At 43.1% G+C, this 25,209-nt stretch overlaps 1 protein-coding gene across 1 annotated transcript in view; it reads left to right on the top strand.

Annotated features, from left to right (window-relative positions):
* LOC108695540 (zinc finger protein 135) overlaps positions 1–18,796 on the top strand; it is a 30,797-nt gene extending 12,001 nt beyond the window's left edge. The window contains exons 5-8 of the mRNA XM_041568286.1: positions 7,599–7,674; positions 8,822–8,926; positions 13,370–13,465; positions 15,943–18,796. Coding sequence (XP_041424220.1) covers positions 7,599–7,674; positions 8,822–8,926; positions 13,370–13,465; positions 15,943–17,207 — 1,542 coding nt within the window. The 3' untranslated portion in view covers positions 17,208–18,796. The remainder of the gene's footprint in view (positions 1–7,598; positions 7,675–8,821; positions 8,927–13,369; positions 13,466–15,942) is intronic.
* The last annotated feature ends 6,413 nt before the right edge of the window (positions 18,797–25,209 follow it).

The raw sequence follows: 25,209 nt of genomic DNA on the forward strand, positions 1-25,209 counted from the left end.
GTACTGTCTGTGGGACTGGGGCTTAATCCTGCTGCAGGGACTGATAGAGAGGGGAGACTGGGGGTTAATCCTGCTGCAGGGACTGATAGAGAGGGGAGACTGGGGGTTAATCCTGCTGCAGGGACTGATAGAGAGGGGAGACTGGGGCTTAATCCTGCTGCAGGGACTGATAGAGAGGGGAGACTGGGGCTTAATCCTGCTGCAGGGACTGATAGAGAGGGGAGACTGGGGGTTAATCCTGCTGCAGGGACTGATAGAGAGGGGAGACTGGGGTTAATCCTGCTGCAGGGACTGATAGAGAGGGGAGACTGGGGGTTAATCCTGCTGCAGGGACTGATAGAGAGGGGAGACTGGGGGTTAATCCTGCTGCAGGGACTGATAGAGAGGGGAGACTGGGGGTTAATCCTGCTGCAGGGACAGATAGAGAGGGGAGACTGGGGTTAATCCTGCTGCAGGGACTGATAGAGAGGGGAGACTGGGGGTTAATCCTGCTGCAGGGACTGATAGAGAGGGGAGACTTGGGGTTAATCCTGCTGCAGGGACTAATAGAGAGGGGAGACTGGGGGTTAATCCTGCTGCAGGGACTGATAGAGAGGGGAGACTGGGGGTTAATCCTGCTGCAGGGACTGATAGAGAGGGGAGACTGGGGGTTAATCCTGCTGCAGGGACTGATAGAGAGGGGAGACTGGGGGTTAATCCTGCTGCAGGGACTGATAGAGAGGGGACACTGGGGGTTAATCCTGCTGCAGGGACTGATAGAGAGGGGAGACTGGGGGTTAATCCTGCTGCAGGGACTGATAGAGAGGGGAGACTGGGGGTTAATCCTGCTGCAGGGACTGATAGAGAGGGGAGACTGGGGGTTAATCCTGCTGCAGGGACTGATAGAGAGGGGAGACTGGGGGTTAATCCTGCCTGCTGCAGGGACTGATAGAGAGGGGAGACTGGGGGTTAATCCTGCTGCAGGGACTGATAGGGGAGACTGGGGGTTAATCCTGCTGCAGGGACTGATAGAGAGGGGAGACTGGGGGTTAATCCTGCTGCAGGGACTGATAGGGGAGACTGGGGGTTAATCCTGCTGCAGGGACTGATGGAGAGGGGAGACTGGGGGTTAATCCTGCTGCAGGGACTGATAGAGAGGGGAGACTGGGGGTTAATCCTGCCTGCTGCAGGGACTGATAGAGAGGGGAGACTGGGGGTTAATCCTGCTGCAGGGACTGATAGAGAGGGGAGACTGGGGGTTAATCCTGCTGCAGGGACTGATAGAGAGGGGAGACTGGGGGTTAATCCTGCTGCAGGGACTGATAGAGAGGGGAGACTGGGGGTTAATCCTGCTGCAGGGACTGATAGAGAGGGGAGACTGGGGCTTAATCCTGCTGCAGGGACTGATAGAGAGGGGAGACTGGGGCTTAATCCTGCTGCAGGGACTGATAGAGAGGGGAGACTGGGGGTTAATCCTGCTGCAGGGACTGATAGAGAGGGGAGACTGGGGGTTAATCCTGCTGCAGGGACTGATAGAGAGGGGAGACTGGGGGTTAATCCTGCTGCAGGGACTGATAGAGAGGGGAGACTGGGGGTTAATCCTGCTGCAGGGATTGATAGAGAGGGGAGACTGGGGGTTAATCCTGCTGCAGGGACTGATAGAGAGGGGAGACTGGGGGTTAATCCTGCTGCAGGGATTGATAGAGAGAGGAGACTGGGGGTTAATCCTGCTGCAGGGACTGATAGAGAGGGGAGACTGGGGGTTAATCCTGCTGCAGGGACTGATAGAGAGGGGAGACTGGGGGGCTGGGATGGGACCTGTAGGATAACCCGCTGTTCAGGTGATTTATATTCATATAGAGATACAGCCCGTCATCGTGCTTTGTCCTACTTTTATTGTATGTGTTTGTTTTTACTGCTGAACCCCTGGGGTACTGCTATTGAGTTGGTGTGTGACAGTTGTGTATAACGTGTGATAGTGAGTGATGCTCCCTGATCCCAAACAACAGTAACACTTCTATACAGTTGGTAATTCAATATATAAAGAAGAAATAAAACAAGTTTTATTGCACAAAGTTGAGCTTGTCGAACTATAAAGTTGAGACTAAAGGTACATAGAGTGAACTTTCCCACAATGAATCTTCTTAGTCGGTTCATATGAAAACTTAAACCTGTCTGAGCAAATCCACTATTTTGGCCGAAACCTGAACCAAATATGAGCCATAATTTACATATGCAGATTAGTTTAAAGAATTGAGCACAGAACAGAAATTACAATTACTTTGTTTGTGTGACCAAGTCACTTGATATTACTGGCTCTCACACACAGGCCTTTTTTATGCATTTATACAGGTATGGGACCTGTTATCCACAATGCTCTGGACCTGGGGTTGTCTGGATAATAGATCTTTCTCTAATTTCCATAAAAGGAAATCATTTTTAAAAAAAATGGATAAAATGGAGTCTATAGGAGACAGCCTTTTCATAACTCAGAACTTTCTGGTTAATGGGTTTCTGGATAACGGATCTCATACCTGTGACTTTTTGTCAAGGAAGTAAAAAATGTTTTCCCCTTCCCACCCCTAATTTGGATATGCTAATTAGGATTTGGTTTGGTATTCGGGCGAATATTTCGCAAAGGATTCGGGGGATCGGCTGAATCGAAAATAGCGTATTCAGTGCATCGCCACCAGTAACCAATAGAAAGGTGAAGAGGGCCCTGCCCAAAAGAGCTTACAATCTAAAAGAGCCTTTAGAATTGTGTAAAAATGAGTATTCACCCAATAATGGCCAATGTGATTACTGTGTATTTATATTGTGTGATATATAGAAGTGGGGATTTTGGTATTTTTCCCATATAGTTGCCTTTTAAGAGCATAATGTCCCTTATTGGGTCCAGATGGTTTTTACTGACGCAGAGAGACTGAGGCAATTTGCCTTTTGCTTTTCATTATCTATTATTTGTAGTTTTTGAGATATTTAGGTTTTTATTCAGCAGCTCTTCAGTTTGCAATTTCAGCAATCTAGTTGCTAGGGTCCAAATTCCCCTAGCAACCATGCATTGATTTGAATAAGAGATTGGAATAAGAATAGGAGAGGCCTGAATAGAAAGATGAGTAATAAAAAGTAGCAATAACAAGGGGCATATTTATCAAGGGTCGAATTTGAAAAACCTCGAAATTCAAATTCAAAAAGACCAACCGAAATTAAGTTGAAGTTTTTTTTTGGCCGAATAGATCCGTATTCGGCCGAATTGAAATCGTATGAATTGAAGTAATATCGCATTCAATCAAATTTGATTCGAAGTATTTAAAAAAAAAAAAAAAAAAAAAAAGTCCACCAATTGACTCCAAATCGGTTCTAGGAGGTCCCCCATAGGTTAAAACAGCAATTCAGCAGGTGTTAGATGGCAAACAGTGATGGGCGAACTTATTCGCCCGGCGCGAATTTGCGGCTAATTTGTGCGGCAAAATAATTTTGCTGCTGGTGACGGTTCTGACTCCGTCGTCAAAGTTTTTCCGATGCTGGAGACGGTCCCGTCGCTGTTTTGCAGCCAAGCCAAGCGAAATGGGACAAATTCGCCCATCACTGATGGCGAATGGTGGAAGTTGAATTTTTAAAGAGACAGTACATGCTAAATTTCAATATCCTCATTTTTTTTTTTCAAATTCGGATCGAATTTGGACTATTCCCTAGTCGAAGTACACAAAATATAGCTTGAAATTCCAATTTTTTTTTAGTTCAAAAATTCACCTTGACCCCTAAATGTGTTGCCTTACAGAGCATTTGTTTTTAGATGGGGTCAGTGACCCCCATTTGGGAGCTGGGAAGTGTCAAAAGAAGAAGAGAAATAATTCAAAAATTATAAAGAAGAAAAAGTTGCTTAGAATTAGCCATTCTACTTACTAAAAGTTGATTTAAAGGTAAACCACCCCTTTAATTTTACCATTGATTTCAATTTTAGAGAGAGCAGGTTAGGGAATGCAAACAAAAGGACCGTGCCTGAATATAGGGTTAAATGCTGCCAAAAAGGGCGGGGCTTGCTGTGTAACCAGATCCTTTCTGTAAGATCCCTGTGTTTGGAGGGTTAAGCTTTAGCCATTCATTTCCCAACTGCCGACTGTTGTTAAGCTTGATGACAGTTGGGGAGATTTGTCACCCATGGGAAGTGTGTCCTTCCCTCGGCCGACCAATGTCACCCAAAAAACCCTTTGGTCTCTGGTGGCCACAGACGTTACAATTATAATCTTTCCAGGAAAGCTCGTTGGTTTCAATACCCCCGTGTACAGCTGAATGGTGGGAAATAGAAACAATAGAATTCTACCTGTATCTGACGACTCAGCACTAACAATGGCCCATGTTCAGGTGCCTACGAGGCGCCCAATTAAAATTTTCTGCCGACCGATCCCCAAGCCCTTTGTCAATATCGGTTGCCTCGTCTCCCCACCATATTATTATTGTACATCAATTAATGTTGTGCCAGTGCCACTTTAAAACATATCGGGTAACGTTTATTAAATGCAGGAAAAGGCAATTTCTGGCAGTTGGAGAGTCGTATGTTTCACCCAATCACTATTTCTTACACTCCAGACAGATGGAATAAACCCACATGTGTCCTGCTCTGCCTCTCCTCCTCCTCCTCCTCCTCCTCCTCCTCCTTCTCCTCCTCCTCCTCCTCCTCCTCCTCCTCATCCTCCTCCTCATTCTCCCGCTGCTTCTAACTGCTGCAGGGAAACCCCGCGAGAGAAGCCCATGTCCCATGATGCTTTGCACTCCCGGTTCAGATGAAAGTCGACAGTTTAGTGTCTGCCGCTGCCGCAGGGATTTAGCAGGATTTAGTCAGATACATTGGGTAAATGGACAGAGGTAGGTGGACTTATTTTGGGAAGTTTCTAGCGTTGGTTACAGAGAAGTGACTTTGCTAGTAGTAGCCACAGACAGAGAAGTGACTCGTTGCTTCGCTAGCAGTAGCCGGACGCCGCCTCCACTGGCCACCTCTAGGGATGGCCACCTTGTTTCTCCGCGGAAATAACGGCAATAGACTTGTATGGCGTTGTGTGTCAAAAAAAAAAAAAAAAATGCGCGTCAAAAATATTTTGCCGCATGACAAAAAAAAAATTAATTGGCGTCCGCGACATTTCACTGGCGGCGAATTTTTGGCGAAACGAAATGGGTCAAATTCACCCATCCCTAGGCCCACCTCCAGTAAGCAACTGTGCAATACACATTCATTACAACTTTTATATGGTTTTTAATTTATTTGTATATGTATCGCTATTGAAAGCAGTGTTTGTCCCTTTCTACTCTCTCTGCACTGGTGGTTCAGACTGTCGATACAAGGCAGCTGATTCACAGACCCGTCTTTGCTGCCAGAGACTTTTGCAACGTTTAAAAACGAACAACCAGGGGTTGTCCACCTTTGGGTTAATTTTCAGTATGACCTAGAGAGGGATATTGTGAGACAATTTGCAATTGGTTTTCACTTATTATTTGTGGTTTTTGAGTTATTTAGCTTTTTATTCAGCAGCTCTTCTGTTTGTAATTTCAGCAGTCTGGTTGTTAGGGTTCACATTCCCCTAGCAACCATGCACTGATTTGAATAAGAGACTGGAATATGAATAGGAGAGGCCTGAATAGAAAGATGAGGAATAAAAAGTATCAATAACTATAAACGTGTAGCCTTACAAAGTGTTTTTTAGAAGGGGTCAGCGACCCCCCATTTGAAATCTGGAAGGAGTCCGAAAGAAAAAGGCAAATAATTAAAAAAATATATATACAAAATAAATAATGAAGAACCGCCACAGCAGTTGTGTTTACAAATAACTGTAAAAGCTCTGAACAAATGTATGTTAGAACGCTGCTTCGAATGATGTTTTCTTTTAATAGGAAAATTTTTAGTGTAGGGGTTGACTTGCCCTTTAAAGGTTTAGATTCAGTTTGGCTGAGTGTGAAGATTCATCTGAATTTACAAGGGTCGTAGACCTGATGTAGACAGTGATATTGTGAGACAATTTGCAGTTGGTCTTTATGATTCTTTGTGGTTTATGAACGATTTAGGGTTTTGTTCTGCAGCTCTATAGGTTGTAATCTCAGCAGCTTTCTGGTTGCTCGGGTCACAGCAGCCCATCTGGCACAGCACATAGGTGGCCAAATTGGGCAAAGCTACAAACTTATTCAAATCAGTGCATGGTTGCTAGGGGAATTTGGACCCTAGCAACCAGATGGCTGAAATTGCAAACTGGAGAGCTGCTGAATAAAAAAACGAAATAAATCAAAAACCACAAATAATAAAAAATGAAAACCAGTTGCAAATTGTCTTCTTTGCAGTTGGTCAGACTGAGTAAAGTACAGGTAGTTGCTTCTCACTCGTGGCACAGTTACTTCCTCTTTGCCCGTGGGTTGGGCAGCCCAATCACTAGGGGGCAGGGATGTGAAGCAAGGGGAAGTTGAGTCAAATCTCTGGCATATAAGCGACTTTGTTGCTCATGTTTCTTTTTCAATTTATAAATGTGTTTGACTTGCATGGGTTTGCTTCTTTCCAATTTGAAATATAAATCTGGTTGCTTTGTTAACCGGCCTTAGCAACCACAAGAGCTCATTTTATTCTAACAGATTTATTCTTTACCTGTTTTTCTATCTGATCCCCATTGTAAGCAGCAGTCCTGTCCTGCTTTATGGCAGCTGAGATTCTAGCTATCTGTATAACAGAACATTCTGTCCCAGTGGCTGCACAGATCCTATCTGATCCCCATTGTAAGCAGCAGTCCTGTCCTGCTTTATGGCAGCTGAGATTCTAGCTATCTGTATAACAGAACATTCTGTCCCAGTGGCTGCACAGATCCTATCTGATCCCCATTGTAAGCAGCAGTCCTGTCCTGCTTTATGGCAGCTGAGATTCTAGCTATCTGTATAACCAGGGATGCCAGATTTAAATTTCAAAGACAGCCAAAAACGAGTCAAAAAGTAGCCAAAAGCCATTTTAAAAGTAGCCCAAAACTAGCCCAATTCATACACCGCTAATTCTATTTCCGGTACATTATACAGGTAACACATTCACAGAGACTGTCCGTTCCAGGAGGAATTAGTGTTAGTGGGATTTCGCATTCAAGCAGATTTCCTGCAGCAGCAACAACAATGAATCCAGCACTGGGGCAGTGGGACGGGCCCAGACAGCGTCACTCGAACTGTGATGACGCTTCAATTTGCATTAAAAAATTGGGCGGTTTTAAAAGTCCAAACCCGCAGCAACTTCCAAAACCCTTGGCGGGTTTGGACTTTCAAAACCTGCCAATTAGTTTTAAAAATAGGCCAAATTGGCTATAAACCCACCAATCTGGTAACCCTGTGTATAACACGCTGAACTCCCTACCCTCCGCCCTCTCCCCGCCTCCCAACCACCTACTCTCCGCCTCCTACCTCCCCTTCTCACTGTCTACGTATTTCTCTCTGATCGCTGGTAAGAGGGGGGGGAGGAGTCATTAGCGATATAGAGGGAGCAGACCCTGGAGTCTGGGCCCCCCTGTTCCCCTATAGTTACACCAGTGGCCTGAGAGCATTAGCTGTAGGTTGGTCGGTCCTGTGCAAGGTTCATACTGTTTGTATCTCTGTTTATACAGTGAATGAGGATCAGAGACCCTTCAATCTACGCACAGACCGAGACCCCGCCCATTTCCAACATGGAGTCACACGTGTCCCGTGAGTAGATATTTATCTGGGTGGGAAATGTCATGTGACTCACCCCCCAAACTGCCCCATTGGTTTCCCTGATTGGATAAACTCCTCCCTGTACTACTAGGGTTGCCACCTTTTGTTATTAGAATACTGGACTAGGAGGAGGAGTGTATGTGAGGGGGCGGGACAATGGTGCATTTGGGGGCGGAGCAATGACCACACACTAGTGAGTAGTGCAGGGTAGAGGGATATTTTACTTGGTTAGGCTGGTGAAATACTGGTGGCGGCCCTATGTACAACATGAATTTATTTTATATTCTGAGTAGGGATGCACTGAATCCAGGATTCGGTTCGGGATTCGGCCTTTTTCAGCAGGATTCGGAATTTGGCCGAATCCTTCTGCAGGGGGGCGAGGGAAATTGCGTGACTTTTTGTCACAAAACAAGGAAGTCAAATTTTTTTCCCCTTTCCATCCTTCATTTGCATATGCAAATTAGGGTTCGGTATACGGCCGAATCTTTCACAAAAGGATTCGGGGGTTCAGCCGAATCTAAAATAGTGGATTTGGTGCATCGCTAATTGTGAGCGTGGGTTCCATTGCTGCTCTTAGTGTAGCTCTGCATGAAGCTCTGTGGGGGAGAGATTGGGGGTCGCTAGCCCCTACTTTTAGATTGGCTGAGCTTTGGTGCATCCCTGTCCCACATATTCCTGGAGCTAAAGAGACTTCTATGAAATCCTTCTTATATTTCTATGTTAGGGGTCACCAATGAAATGTGGGATAACAAGGTGTTTACTGTATAATCATCATAGAACAGCTCATTTTACATTTCTGGAGTTCAATACCCCCCTCCCCCCGACCCCTGGATTCTGAAGTCTGAAAATTGTTGTTTTATGATGATTTATTCTATTTTGGAAACAGAGTTATCCCCTCACATTTAACAGGCCAGTAACATTGCAGTTTTTGCTTTATTTTTAAATAAATGTGTATTGCAGAATAATATATTGATCTCAGCCCTGCTTTATATGTAAAATAGTCTCATCCTCTGGAATATTTAAACACCCCTTTGAGCTGACTTGCCGCCACCAGTCGTACCCCATACAGCTTGAATAGCTGGCCTATGGAGTCAGGAGTCCCAGTTTTACACAAGCCTGTTTTGTGCCCTTCTCATAGGGGCCCAAGTGACTGAGCCTGAGAAATTGCCCTTAAAGGTAAAGGAAGAAAAACAGGAATCTGAAGATCGTCCAAACCCAATGGAAAGATCAGCAGTTGATTTGGGTAAGTGGTCAGATCATTTGCCTGTAACTACAAGCTATTCCCTGCCAGTACATTAAACCGAAACTTACCTTTACATTAACTGCCATTATTCATACAAAGAAGCAAGACTTCCGCTAAGCATTTTGTTTTTAGGCCAACATACAAAGTAATCTCCTTGATTCCCAGCCTCTGACCAGCCATTGTGGCACGGCCATTCAAAAGAGCAAACTGATTTTTTTATATTTAATTTTGAAATCTGACACGGGGCTAGACATATCGTCAGCTTCCCAGGAGCCCCCAGTCATGTGACTTGTGCTCTGATAAACTTCAATCCCTCTTTACTGCTGTACTGCAAGTTGGAGTGATATCACCCCCCTCCCTTCTCCCCAGCAGCCAAACAACAGATAGCAGCTCCCTAACACAACATAACAGCTGCCTGGTAGATCTAAGAACAGCACTCAATAGTAAAATCCAGGTCCCACTGAGACACATTCAGTTACATTGAGTAGGAGAAACAACAGCCTGCCAGAAAGCAGTTCCATCCTAAAGTGCTGGCTCTTTCTGAAATCACATGACCAGGCAAAATGAGCTGAGATGCACCTACACACCAATATTACAACTAAATACACTTGCTGGTTCAGGAACGACATTTTATATTGTACAGTGAATAATTTGCAGTGTAAACAGTGTCATTTAGTAATAAAAACGACATCATAAAATAATGACAGGATCCCTTTAAACAGTGGGTTACTGCGACTGGAGGAAACAATATTGCTCTATGCAGATGACGTGCTGTTATATCTGACCAATGCCAGGGTTTCTCTCTCTGAGATCCTCGCTGAGGTTAAGAAATTTGGGAACTTCTCAGGCCTCCAGGTCAACTGGACAAAATCGGTAGTTTTTCCCATCGACCCCAGAACTGCAGTGGGTCTCCTCTTTTACCTACTTTGGGTATTGTGATCCATAGGGATCCCAGGCAATATTCTAAATTGAATCCAGCTCCAATATTACGTTCCTTGAAAATGAAAACTACAACACTGGTTAAGTCTGCTACTAACCTTCCAGGGCCAATAAACATCCTTAAAATGATCTTTCTACCCAAATTCCTATATGCTTTGCACCGTGTATACTCCCCAGGGTGTGGATCAAACAGCTTGATGCCTGTGTTCATCTGGGGGGTTGAGCACCCAAGAATTCGCATGCAGATGCTCCAATCGCTGGTTAGAAAAGGGGGACTGGCCCTTCCCAACTTTATACTTGACTATTATGCCAGTCAATTGGTGTGTGCCTGGTGGTGGCTCAATCCTGATCCCAATAATCAGGCTATGTATCAGCAGTAATCACATCCACATCAGCTACACACAGGTTTCACTTCAATATATAATTCAACACCTCCCAAAACTGTCACCCCAATCTTCCACAAAACGGTTGTGTCTGCCTACAAGGCAACAGGTAGCTGGTCAAAATGGTCCTCACTTTGGGGCAACAAAACTCTGTCGCAGTTTCAGCCCCTTCCGGACGCCAGTGTTTGGGCCGCGGTGAGAATTAAACATCTGGGTGACCTGTGAGTTCAGGGGAGCTCAAGCAGTTTTTCCCAACTGAAAATATGAGCTACAGAACTATATGCTTTTTAGATTCCTCCAATAACGGAGTGCATTTTTTGCCCAATTCCAGGAGGGTGCCCCACGCACTACCCAATCAACTCTAGAATGCTACCTACATAGGCCAGAACTCTCCAAACCCCTAAGCTGGTTCTACACTGTTCTGCTACAAGATCGATTTGATCCTATAAAACATATTTGTCATAGATGGGCCCAAGACTTTCCATCTTGGATCTTGGAAAGACATTCTTGAACAAATACCAGAAACGAACATATCTGTAAGGGACTGTACTGTACTGTACTCACTGGACTGAGATTCTTGCATTAGTTAATACCTTTCTGAGACTCCCATCTATTCAGACACCAGCATTCTGTCTCCTAGGAGAACTATAGGGTCTTACATTAGCAGCTCCTACATTATGCAAAGAAAGCTATTTTGCTCACATGGAAAGCCCTGGAACCTCTTATACTAACATTCTGGATCCAAATTATCAACGATATTCTCCTGAGCCACAAACTGACTGATTTAACGCGTGGAGACCAGTCCAGTTCAAGTAAATTTGGGTCAGGTGGCTTACTGAACCACAAACTGGCACTGCAGTCATATAACATAGGGATTATGAAAGCTGCTAACTAGATACAATCTATTGCATAAATAAAAAAAAAGTAATTAAAGTTTATTGGCAATAGATTTCTTTTTCATTAAAGAAAGTAAGTAAAGAAAGTAAAATGGGATTCTATTTTTTTGCCTTTTCATCCCATTTAATCCCTTCTCAGGTGCCTCAGGTTGTGTCTCTAATAAGAAATGGTGTTGGGGATGTAAAATAATTGATTCCTGACCTCTGTATATGTGTGTCTCTACAAGGCTATCCCCAACATCCAGCTATGTGCACCCCATGCTCCAATGCAGTGGTCCCCAACCAGTAACTCGTGAGTAACATGTTGCTCTCCAACCCCTTGGATGTTGCTCCCAGTGGCCTCAAAGCAGGAGCTTATTTTTGAATTCCAGGTTTGGAGGCAAGTTTTGGTTGTATAAAAACAGGTGCCAAACAAAGCCTCAATGTAGGTTGACAATCCACATAGGGGCTAATAAATGGCCAATCACAGCCCTTATTTGGCACCCCAAGAATTTTTTTCATTCTAGTGTTGCTCCCCAACTCCTTTTATGTCTGAATGTTGCTCACGGGTTCAAAAGGTTGGGGATCCCTGCTCTAATGCAATCCATTGTGAAGTGCAAGCTTTGTGATTATCCAGCCTGAGGGTGTGACCAGCTTTATGTTCAGTCTCGTATACTTGGCGAACCAACTAGGGAAGCACCGTATCCACTATTTTGGATTCAGCCGAACCCCCGAATCCTTTGTGAAAGATTCGGGCGAATACCGAAACCGAATCCTAATTTGCATATGCAAATTAGGGATGGGAAGGGGAAAAAAAATTGACTTCCTTGTTTTGTGATGAAAAGTCATGCGATTTCCCTCCCCGCCCCTAATTTGCATATGCGGATTCGGTGCGGCCGGCAGAAGGATTCGGCTGAATTCTGCTGAAAGTGGCTGAATCCTGGATTCGGTGCATCCCTAGAACTAACTGCAACCTTAGATTGTAAATGTTTGGCTGCTATAAGACTAGGAAATCAATCCATACAATGTAGATCCTTCCTCTGCCTAAACCATGATCTGGCTGTGTTCATGCACCTGCTGTGGGTCGTGTGTGTGTCTGTGTGTGTGTGTGTATTTATATATATATATATATATATATATATATATATATATATATATATATATATATATATATTATATATATATATATATATATATATATATAGTTGTGTGTCTTTATAATTTCAAGTGCATCTTCTGCTTTTCGGTTCCTACAGTCGCTGCTGAGCCATCACTTTGCAGGGGGAAGACTGAGTTGCTACAGTAAGAGCATGAAACGACTTCCTCTGCTGCGGTAACAGCTTTTGCCTAAACTGAATGTCACTCGCCTGATGGAAAAGATCTTGTGCTGTTTGCACACTTCCTGTTGCCGCTGCCTAACACTGTAACAGATGTGTCCTGTGTCTCTCATTCATCTGACTGGCCAGTTTAGCAGCCGTTGCCTCTCAGCTGGGGGATGACTTGCAGAGCAGCGACTGCCGTCATACTGGATAATATACAAAGAACATTGTTTTATTAGTCTTATGTGAATGATTGGTTGTTTAAATAAGCATTAATGAGGACCAACTGAAACGTAACAGGCAGTGTTTCAACTATTCAAATAAAAACAAGGATCCTATAGACTAACCTGGTGCAGAATAAATGGCAGGCAGGCTGCACGGGGGAACTTGTGTTTAAACACTTGTATTAATTCTAATATTAGTATAACTAGTATCGGGCAGGTTCTGGTCCAGCATTGGTAAATGAGACCCGTGTAGGATGGTTTTTGTCACTTTTGTTAAAACATAAAAAAAAATTAAAAAGAAAGTCTTTATTAAGAAATAACTTACCGATACTCCGCTTCCGCTCCTCTTCAGAAAAGGCAACAGGGCGATGATTCATCGTGCAGCGCACGATTTCTCCTCCCTGCCTTGTATAGGAGATAGCCAGGGAGGAGAAATCAAGCGCTGCACAATGGATCGTTGCCTTTTCTGAAGAAGAGCGCAAGAGGAGTATCGGTAAGTTATATCTTAGACGTTGCGAATTTAAAGTTAAATGTGTGTTGGTGGGGGTTTTTTTCGTTATTTAGAAACAAATTTTTTTTAAAAATTTTTTTTAATGTTACTTGTCCTTTTAATATTTATACTGAGTCTGTAACGGCAGGTATAGAGTTTGCTTGTAAAATATCAGACCATATGTATAACCTTCTCCTTTCATATGTTTTCCAGAGGCACAGACAGAAATATTGAAGATGAGCATCAAAGAAGAACCTGATGTTAATGAAGTTTCAAACCCAGTGGAAACTGTGACCGGTACAGACAGGGGTGAGTATCCGGGGATTCTGATTGTTTTATCTCTCCCCTATCAACAAACTGGGATTCTAGACCTCTCTGCTTAGCGTTTTAAAGCTGACAAATGGGAGGGATGATATCACTCCAACTTGCAGTAAAGAGTGACTGAAGTTTATCAGAGCACATGACTTGGGGCAGCTGGGAAACTGACAATATGTCAAACCCCATGTCTGATTTCAAAATTATTTTTTAAAAAAAATCTGTTTGCTCTTTTGAAAAACAGATTTCAGTGCTGGAGCAGCACTATTAACTGACGTGCTTTGAAAAAAAAACACATTTTGCCATGACAGTATCCCTTTAACTGCCGCTGATGATCACATGACGTATGCGGATAAAAGGATCTGCCAACCACAGATAGAAAATGTTAGTCTTGCTGGCAAAGACATGTACAGGCAAGTTACTAGCCACCCAAATATCAAGGGGCTTCAGTTTCCCTGTTTAGCTCAATAAATAACAAAAACCATATTTTTTGTTTGGGATTAAAACAATAGGCAAAATGTGAGTTGGGCCCAAGCCCTATTCATTGCACTTGTGTTGAATAAAGGGGGTAGTAATTCTTTAAACATTGATTGTTGTTGCTAATGTAACAGATGTATGGGGGGGGTGTTATAACCAGGGCCCCGACAAGGGGTCTAACTCCCTTCAACTCCCGGCAGGCACTAATAGTGTTAGACTCTGTAGCCTCAGATGGGCCCTGGCTCATGAATAGGAGGAAGAGATTCCACACTGGTCTATTCACAACATTCACTCTCTCTCCCTCTCAATAACTTGGGCACCAGCGATTCTTATAATTGACAGCGGGGTTAAAACTGTCAGGATGCCAAACACTTCAATCTGCAGAGCGTGTGCTCAACTGGTGTTGCAGAAAAGAGAGATCACATAAGAGTCAGGTCAGTTTCATTCACAAAACTCACACATCAACCTTTATCCCTTCACCAGTTTAGCATTTGTGTCTCCATCATTAGGTGAAGCCCACAGAGGTGTATTACTCCAAGATCGACCTAATCCTGAGCAGCTCGGCTCCCTATAATGGCAGTAGGACTAACCCTCACTTATCTCCTGATTGGAGCCTTAGCTTAGATAAGTACTACTATAGTTTATATTAACAAGCTGCTGTGTAGCCATGGGGGCAGCCATTCAAGCACAGGATACACAGTAGATAACAGATAAGTACTACTATAGTTTATATAAACAAGCTGCTGTGTAGCCATGGGGGCAGCCATTCAAGCACAGGATACACAGTAGATAACAGATAAGTACTACTATAGTTTATATAAAGAAGCTGCTGTGTAGCCATGGGGGCAGCCATTCAAGCACAGGATACACAGTAGATAACAGATAAGTACTACTATAGTTTATATAAAGAAGCTGCTGTGTAGCCATGGGGGCAGCCATTCAAGGCTCAGGTTACATACGATAACAGATGCATTTGGCAGAATCCCATTTTATTATCTTACAAAGCTTATCTGTTATTTGCTGTATATCCTGTGCCTTTTCTCCCTTTTCAGCTTTGAATGGCTGCCCCCATGGCTACACAGCAGCTTGTTTATATAAACTATAGTAGTACTTATCTGTGATCTACTGTGTATCCTGTGCTTGAATGGCTGCCCCCATGGCTACACAGCAGCTTATTTATATAAACTATAGTAGTACTTATCTGTGATCTACTGTGTATCCTGTGCTTGAATGGCTGCCCCCATGGCTACACAGCAGCTTGTTTATATAAACTATAGTAGTAGTAGTAGCACCTGTTAGAATCACAAATGCTATGAGAATAATCAGATTTTGTTTTTAAGCTCTAGGTGGATCATGCAGGGAAATCCAACTGTAAACTTTCAATTGCGGTGGCCCCAGATTGTTACCATGGACTTACCGTATATACTCAAGTATAAGCCGAGTTTTTCAGCCCCCAAAATATGCTGAAAAACTCTACCTCGGCTTATACTCGGGTCAAGCGCAAAAACGGTCGCCGGCGCCTAAGAATATTCGCCGGCGCTTAGAATAGTAGCCGGCGCCTAAGAATAGTCATCCAAAAACGAGATTGAAACTTACCAGAAGCTGCTGCATTTCTCACCCTCGGCTTATACTCGAGTCAATAAGCTTTCCCAGTTTTTGGAGGTAAAATTAGGTACCTGGGCTTATACTCGGGATGGCTTATACTCAAGTATATACGGTATTTAAGGTCCAGTAGTTGCAAAATATTAAAGGGTTAGCAGGATGGACATTCCCCATGACCAGGTGGAGCTGTCGCAAGGATTATCGTGACCACCTCCTTCATTTTTGGGAATTGAAATAATGTGACTTTTTGAAGTCACATGCCCCAAATGAATACAATATTTCATGCTTCCCAATGCCCACCCTTCCACCTCTGTAACCTTCCACATTTCTGCTAGTTGTTCTACACTCCGTCCACACTTCTGATCTCTTGTGTTTTGTCTTCTTATTAACAGATTGTCAGAATGAAGAAGACAACTGGGGCCCTAAAAAGTCCAAACCTTCGTTAAGACTCCGGAGCTCGCAAGTGTCAGAAGCCAGGAAGGTGATCCGAAGTTCTGGCGTGTTTCCGAGGCTGATGCTGCACAAATCGGTGGCTAGGTCTGAGAGGGAGGCTAGGGCGAGACTCGAGGAAGACTCCGCAAGCACCAACATATTGTGTTTTATCTGCTGCAAATGTGGCAAAGGTTTTCCTCTGAACAGTGATCTACTCACCCACGACTGCACCCATTCTACAAATAATAATAATAATACCAAAGCCACCAATAAACGCAAGAGAGGGCGTCCGAGGAAGAATCCGGTTAACCTTACTGAAGCCCCCGATAAGCAAGACAATAATAAACCTAGTGAAGAAGCAGAGCAGGAGGTCAGTAATGGTGAGAAGTCTTACACGTGTCCAAAATGCGGCGAAGGCTTTTCCCTAAAGTCCGACTTTCTATCGCACAAGAGGAGCCACAAAACCGAAAAGCCTTATAAATGCAAAGAATGCGGGAAGGGTTTCTCCCGCCACACCAGCCTGTTATCCCACGAGTCGTTACACACCGGAGAGACGTCTTTCCCATGCACTGAATGCGGGAAAATTTTCCCTCTAATGAGAACCCTTCTGAGCCACCAGAAAGTCCACCGAGGGGAGAGACCCTTCATATGTTCACTCTGTGGGAAAGGCTTTACCCTCAAGTCCAGCCTCTCGGTTCACGAGAAGATTCACACGGGGGAGAAACCGTTTGAGTGTAACGTATGTGGCAAATGTTTTGCTCTGAGAACAATGCTCCACAAACACCAGAAAAATCACTCTGGGGAAAAGCGATTTTCATGTGCAGAATGCGGGAAAAGCTTCTCCCACAAAATCACTCTTCTGTCCCACGAGAGGATTCACACAGGGGAGAGACCCTTTACTTGCAACCAATGTGGGAAAAGCTTCTCCCAAAATGGCAATCTCTATCACCACCAGAAAATCCACTCAGGGGAGAAACCCTTCACCTGCTCTGAATGCGGAAAGAGCTTCTTCCAGAAGAATAAACTTCACCGGCATCAGCTGATACACACAGGGGAGAAGCCGTTTAAATGCGCAGAGTGCGGCCGAGGCTTCTCCCAGAACGGCAACCTCCGTACCCACCAGAAAGTCCACACCAAGGAAAAGAGTTTCATGTGCTGCGAATGCGGCGAGAGGTTCTCCGCTAAGTGCAGCCTTGAGAAACACGAGAGAATTCACTCGAGCTAGAGACCTCTGGTATGTGCCAGGGCCTTTGTAGCAATGGATAAGCCTCAAAGATGGAACATTAGGGGAAGAACTATTTGGTCAGATCTCTGCCAAGCAGAGTTGGTGGCACATTCATATCAAGCTAGTCTCATAGATGCATGTCCTGCAAACTAAAGGCTGCTTGGTTATTCCCCTTGAATTGCATATTGATGCCGGTCTTATCATTTCTCTGGGCCAGGGATCCTCTCGGACTGGTTATTTGAATGCTGTGGATGATGAGAAAATGAATCTCCAAACTGGACCCATTATGTTGGAGCATACGAGTGGCCACCATGACAGGTTTGCACAGCCGGTTGGCAGTTGAGCTGCTGACATCCAGTTACATCTTGGTTTGATAGGCTGTACAGGCAACGAGCCTTTCCCCAGGAGCAAGTCATTATTACTGGAGTAAAGACTGCCTGCCACCATTTACCTGCATCTCAGCTGACACTTAGGTACAGCTGCTTCAATACGGGGTCTACCCAAGTGCTTTCAGAAAATTGCCCCTTACTTAAGCACTGCAAGAAAGTGACCTCTCCCATCCCGGCATTAGAATTACTAGGAATTTACTGTGTTCTGTACAGTTCTCAAGCATCATAGGTAGCACATTGACACCCAAGGCTAGTACTTGATTGGCTGGTTTCATTGTCAAGGAAGATAAGTCCTTGCTTCTTAGCCAATGCCCTGTTCTGTGAAGCCGCTAGAGATGTACCCAATCCGGAATCATCCGCAAAGAACCAAGTTCAAACCCTAAAGGTGGCCATAGATGTAGAGATCCGCTCGTTTAGTGATGTCGCCAAATGAGCAGATACCTTCCCTAATATTCCCACATTGAAGTGTTCGATATCGGGCTGATGTGATCGTGGGCTCTAGGGCCCAACGATCGGATCATAATGGGTCTGATACGGGTGGTCGGATCAAATGCGACCGCAATCCGACGGGATTTTTTAACCTGCCCGATCGAGATCTGCCTGACTTTCGGCCAGATATGGTTTGGAGAAGCCCGTTGGATGGCCCCAAACACAGGCCAATAAGCTGCCGACTCGGTCTGTCAGAAGCTTTTATTGGCCCGTGTATGGGGGCCTTAACTTGCATATTCAGATCTATGAAAGATGTGCCAAATCCTGCATTAAATGCTTGGGGAGTAACAGCCGCTGAGACTGGTGAATCTCTGGCATTGTTGTAGCTTTCCTGAGATGTAACTATACACTATTACCCGGGCTGCCTTTATTTTCAGCCGTGGCACAATATCCAGGACAGCTGCGACAAAGTTACCAATGTGTATGTTGGCCAAAGACGGGACGTCGCACTATAACTTTATGCTTTGCAGTGCGGCTTCTCTAGGCACAAGGGGTATTGGGCTAAGGGCTGCCTTGAATTCCCCCCTTGCTGTGCTATGTGACATTTACTGCAGGATTTGGTATAATGTTGATTCATAATCCTTGTGTTGTTGGACAATAAAAGGTTCAGAATCCCTCCCTGGTGATTTGGAAACTGTAGGTGAATGTAAAATTGATGAGGGGGCTATTCTAAGCACTTTTGCAATTTAAATTCATTTTTTGTTTATTTTTAATACCAAGATATTAAGGGATACATGTACTGTTAATATGAATGAATTGTGTTACAACAGCGCCACCTGCTGGTCAGTTTCCCACCAGTCTGACCAGCAAGTAGTCAAGGAAGTTGTCAGGAGAAAGAAAGAGGCTGATGTTCTTCTGCTTAGGAAAGATGTGAGAAAGGTTTCTAATTTTATTCCTAAGCAGAAGAACATCAGCCTCTTTCTTTCTCCTTAAAGGAAAACTATACCCCCTAAACAGTAAAACAGCTCATGTGTAAAATCCTGCTTCATGTAAATGAACCATTATCATAATAATATACTTTTCTAGTAGTATGTGCCATTGGGTAATCATAAATAGAAAATTGCCATTTTAAAAAATAAGGGCCGCCCCCTGAGATCGTAAGATTCACTGTGCTCACATACAAACCACATGTAAGGTCACATGAGCCAATTAACAGACAGAGTTCTGCCTTTTGCTTCCTCACTTCTTCCTGTTACAGTTAGTGTTGTAGTATCTGTTGCTTAAAGGGATACTGTCATGGGGAAAAAAAAAAATTTTCAAAATGAATCAGTTAATAGTGCTGCTCCAGCAGAATTCTGCACTGAAATCCATTTCTCAAAAGAGCAAACAGATTTTTTTATATTTAATTTTGAAATCTGACATGGGGCTAGACATTTTGTCGATTTCCCAGCTGCCCCAAGTCATGTGACTTGTGCTCTGATAAACTTCAATCACTCATTACTGCTGTACTGCAAGTTGGACTGATATCTCCCACCTCCCTTTCCCTCCCAGCAGCCAAACAACAGAACAATGGGAAGGTAACCAGATAGCAGCTCCCTAACACAAGATAACAGCTGCCTGGTAGATCTAAGAACAGCACTCAATAGTAAAATCCAGGTCCCACTGAGACACATTCAGTTACATTGAGAAGGAAAAACAGCAGCCTGCCAGAAAGCATTTCTCTCCTGAAGTGCAGGCACAAGTCAAATGACTGGGGGCAGCTGGGAAATTGACAAAATGTCTAGCCCCATGTCAGATTTCAAAATTGAATATTAAAAAAATCTGTTTGCTCTTTTGAGAAATGGATTTCAGTGCAGAATTCTGCTGGAGTAGCACTATTAACTGATGTGTTTTGGAAAAAAACATGTTTTCCGATGACAGGATCCCTTTAAGTATTCATTTTGGGGGTATAGTTTTCCTTTAAAACTTCCTTGACTACAATTGGAGGAAGCAGAGGAGCAGAACTATGCTGCAAACTTCATTTATTAGTAATGGCATGCTGGCCCGAAACATGTTGTGTAGGTGCATTACTAATAAATGAAGTTTGCAGCTAAGTTCTGCTTAGGAAAACAATTAGAAACGTTTCTCACATCTTTCCTAAGCAGAAGAACATCAGCCTCTTTCTTTCTCCTGACAACTTCCTTGACTACTTGCTGGTCAGACTGGTGGGAAACTGACCAGCAGGTGGCGCTGTTGTAACACAATTCATTCATATTAACACTACATGTATCCCTTAATATCTTGGAATTAAACATAAATAAATAAATAATGAATGTACATTACAATAGTGCTTAGAATAGCCCCCTCATCAATTTTACATTCACTTATTTTAAAGGGTCGCGTATCCTTTAAACCATGAATCTACATGGTGTGTGTGTGTGTTTCCTTAGCTGGATATACTTATTCAGTATTCAGTCATGTGTAGCATTGTACAATGTAAGGGGCACGGTATGGCAATGGCATCCTATTTCTTTAAATACTAATAGGAAGGAATGCTCTATGCACCACTCGTATAAATACAAATATACAGGGAAGGAATGTTCTCTATATTAAACGTTATACCGACATTGTGTCCCTGTATTACAGTCATACAGCTTGGTGGAGATATCTTCCATCTAGTACAAGATTTTTTGGCAAAAAGATGATGCTGTTTTTTTTGTTGTTGTTTTTTTTCTAATCTGAAGCATTTCAAGAGGAAAGATGGGGAGCAGTCCTATTGCTGAAAGGCATCGTATAGAGAGGGAACGTCTCGTTCATAGAGAATACATAGGAAATGGACCCTTGTCATTATTAGGAAATATTCCCCTTTAGCTGGGTTGTGCCAGTGCACTGTTACATTAGGATATAAAGTAGGGGACAGGGTGAAACATTAAGTTGCTGACGCCTGCAGAGTGAATGCAGAGTGCAGTTATATATATATATATATACTGTATATACAGGAGAGCTGCTGTAGCTCCCACGTACCAGTGTGTGCAGCAAGATTCTATTTATAAGCAAATAGATACAGATTTATTTTTGTTTCCAGCAGACTCTTCACATTTCTATATGCTATTTTTTACTCTATAGAACCGTTTATACCGCTGCAGTGAGCTGCATCCCTTCAACTGAACGCAACTTGTTTTCTCTTCAAAAGTTTGTAGATTTCCTGATTTCTTTTTTTTTTTTTTTTTTTTGGTTTTCTATTTTCTGGCGCTTATTACAAATAAATGTAAATGTTCAATCTCTTACTGTGAGTGCCTTGTGCTTTTCTGGGTAGGTCTGTGTGGTGTGTGTGTATATGTGTATATATATGTATATATGTGTATATGTGTATATGTATATATATATATATATATATATATATATATGTATGTATGTATGTGTGTATATATATATATGTGTGTGTGTGTGTGTGTATATATATATATATATATATATATATATATATATATATATATATATATATATATATATATATATATATATAATACACAAAAGCCATGAATATCTTGTAAATTATATCCTTATAAACGGTGAGTTCTGATGTCATCAGTTATAAACGGTGAGTTCTGATGTCATTTCTGTCACATGACTCACTGAAACTTGTGTATTATAATAAATAAAGTACCCCCAGTTGCAAAATATGAGGATATTAGAAGTTACCTTGGAGTTCCATGACCTGTATGGTCATAAAACTCCTCTGTAACTTATAATATCCTTATATTTTATTTTACAAGAGGGGGTACTTTATTCACTATATATGTACCCCCTGTTGTAAAATATAAGGATAGTACAAGTCACGGAGGAGTGTCATGATCCATATAAAAGCATGTGGCCGCTCCAAGGTGACTTCTTATAGCCTCATATTTTCCAACAAGATATATAGATATAGATATAGAGATATAGATATATATATAGATATAGATATAGAGATATAGATATAGAGATATAGATATAGATATAGATATAGATATAGATATAGATATAGATATAGATATAGATATAGATATATGTATGTATGTGTATTGAGAATAGCTTTGTCTCAGAGTTATACAGTTCATGGGGAAACAAGACAATCGTTACCCTTTTTTTGGTTACCAACGTGTAGAATCAAAACAGTATGATCTGGTGTTTAACCCCTAGGGCAATGATCGGATCAAGGGTTTCCACCTAATCCTAATCCAGAGAGGCGGTTTTTACCCAGAAATCCCTCTCAAAATACACCGGCTGTCTGAGTGAAATGTGCTTGTTGGACAAATCTTTAACATTAATGGAGCAGAAATGTCCATGTCATCACCCCAGTGTCACAGCCACACCCCCAGACTGACACCCACCCTGCCCTCTGACATCATCTGCTCAACCCAAAGTCACGGAGACCACCTCTGATGTCATCTGATGTGCCCGTATGTCACTTGTCAGAAGGTGGAAATTCTAATCAGATTATAATGGAGGACAGCCATAGGGGCAAATTCACTAACCTGCGGAAATTCGCCAGCGCCGGCTTCGCTCACATCGCAACACTTCACCAGGCGTAGATTCGCCAGGGCAACGCTAATTCACTAAAATCCGAAGTTGCGTCCAGAGAGACGAACTCTGGCGAAGTTGCGCTAGCATTAACTAATTTGCATACGGCGGGAAGTTAAAGTTGGATGGATATATATGTTGAAGCAAATACATTACACAAGTCCAGGGAACCTTAATAAAATAAAATAAAGTTGTTATATTGCCCTACACATGAGCCCACTGCATAGTTTATGTTCCATATGTTAGGAAATGTAGGGGGGAATCCGGGACCCAAAAAAATTTTTACGAACTTTTGCAGCCTATCAACCTGAAAAAGTAAAAGACGCCAGCCTTTTTTTTCAACAAAAAATTGGAGAAGCCCTATACATTCCATTGCTGCAGGGACTGATAGACAGGGGAGACTGGGGGTTAATCCTGCTGCAGGGACTGATAGACAGGGGAGACTGGGGGTTAATCCTGCTGCAGGGACTGATAGAGAGGGGAGACTGGGGGTTAATCCTGCTGCAGGGACTGATAGAGAGGGGAGACTGGGGGTTAATCCTGCTGCAGGGACTGATAGAGAGGGGAGACTGGGGGTTAATCCTGCTGCAGGGACTGATAGAGAGGGGAGACTGGGGGTTAATCCTGCTGCAGGGACTGATAGAGAGGGGAGACTGGGGGTTAATCCTGCTGCAGGGACTGATAGAGAGGGGAGACTGGGGGTTAATCCTGCTGCAGGGACTGATAGAGAGGGGAGACTGGGGCTTAATCCTGCTGCAGGGACTGATAGAGAGGGGAGACTGGGGGTTAATCCTGCTGCAGGGACTGATAGAGAGGGGAGACTGGGGGTTAATCCTGCTGCAGGGACTGATAGAGAGGGGAGACTGGGGGTTAATCCTGCTGCAGGGACTGATAGAGAGGGGAGACTGGGGGTTAATCCTGCTGCAGGGACACACGGAGAGTGAGTATATTACAGATCATTGAGTGAGAGGGAACAGAAAGCAGAGGGGTGACTAATTGTAAAGCACATAAGTATGGGTGCGGGGCACACTGGCAGACTCACGTATTGATCAGACCGGAGAAGTAATAAATTGAAGCTTTATTATATAGTCATCTCTTGCCTGACGCATTTCATGTCACTAGGACACAATCATAGGCCTGAGTGAACACAAATATGGATCAGTATTTAAAGGCTTGAAATCCATTAATTCAAAATACTGTTGTGTCAGTCTAATTAGCAGCTGTGTCAGGATCCACCATACTCAGGACTGTAGCAGTTTGTCGTGGTTAATAACAAGCTCAGTCCACAACACAAGGACAGTGTGTAATGCAGGTAGGGCTTAGGGTTGACACCTTTTCTTGAAAAAAATACCGGCCTTCTTATTTTTTTATGTATTTTCTCTATTAATAACATTGGGATCAAGCTTCATTTTTACCAGCTGGGCCTATAAAATATACTGGGCAGGTGCAACCCTAGTGCCTCGTACACCTCGTGCCAATTGTTTCATTACAATAACCCAAGTCCATATGAAGCTGCAGCTCACGTATAAGTCATGAGATTGTGTTTAGTAGGGCCAGTGATTGTGTGTATTGTACAAACTGCCTGACGTTCATTCCTTCCTGCAGGGGTTACAGACGCCGTTCCCCACGTTATTTGCTGTGCCCCAGACTCACAATCCCGTCACTACTGCATACCTCCCAACTGTCCCTTTTTCTAAGGAACAGTCCCTCTTTTGACAGCTCAACCCGCAGTCCCTCATTTGTACTGGAAAGTCCCTCTTTTCTCTGCACTGAACAGCCAGAAAAAGAAACAAAGTTTCTCACTTAATTGGCTTTTAGCAGAGAGCCCAGAACAGCTAACAGGTGCAAATAAGATACTTTGTAACAATTTTGAGACACAAAAACCCAGTTTAGATAAGGAGAAATATTTTCAAACTTTCATAACCTGCCAAATTTTGTAAAACGAACATGGTAATTAGGGGGTGTGGCCACAGAAAGGGGTGTGGTCAAAAAAATTGCTGCGCTACGTGCGGAAAAAAATTTTTTGTCCCTCTTTTTACTTCCAAAATGTTGGGAGGTATGATACTGAAGGTGGAAGATGGTGAGTCGATTTGTGCCGCAATAAATCCATATTCTTGTAGAGATTTCTGTAGGTCAGTCACACTGGGTGGAGCATCTCCGTGTTGTGTAACGTTACACAAATGAAGGAACAGTCGATGTTGTGCTGAAGGTTATACAGACAATTACAACACTTATTTCACATTTGCTCCCGGCTTCAACTAAGACTCTATGAAACTTATTGGCACATTCCCCAAAGGCACAACCGGAAATATTACAAATAAAGAGAGAGAAAGAAGAACCGGACTCTGAAGATCATCAGAAGCCAAAGCTCAGCAGTGACACTTACTGATAGGGGTAAGTACTACCCATTATAATAATAATAATAATAATATTACCAATTATAATAATAATAATACCCACACTGATGAGCCTTGTTGTGTAACTCATTGTAAACACACTTAGGAGGCAGATTAAGGAAGCAGACATTAAGCCATTAATGCTATTTATTGCTATTTCAGGCCTTTCATGGGATACTGATAACAAGAATATTTTGGGAAAAAAAAAAGTTTGTATATTATTGTGTTTTATTATAAGGGGGGAGT

Source organism: Xenopus laevis, chromosome 6S (assembly GCF_017654675.1).
Source record: "Xenopus laevis strain J_2021 chromosome 6S, Xenopus_laevis_v10.1, whole genome shotgun sequence".
In the NCBI taxonomy this organism is placed as follows: domain Eukaryota; kingdom Metazoa; phylum Chordata; class Amphibia; order Anura; family Pipidae; genus Xenopus; species Xenopus laevis.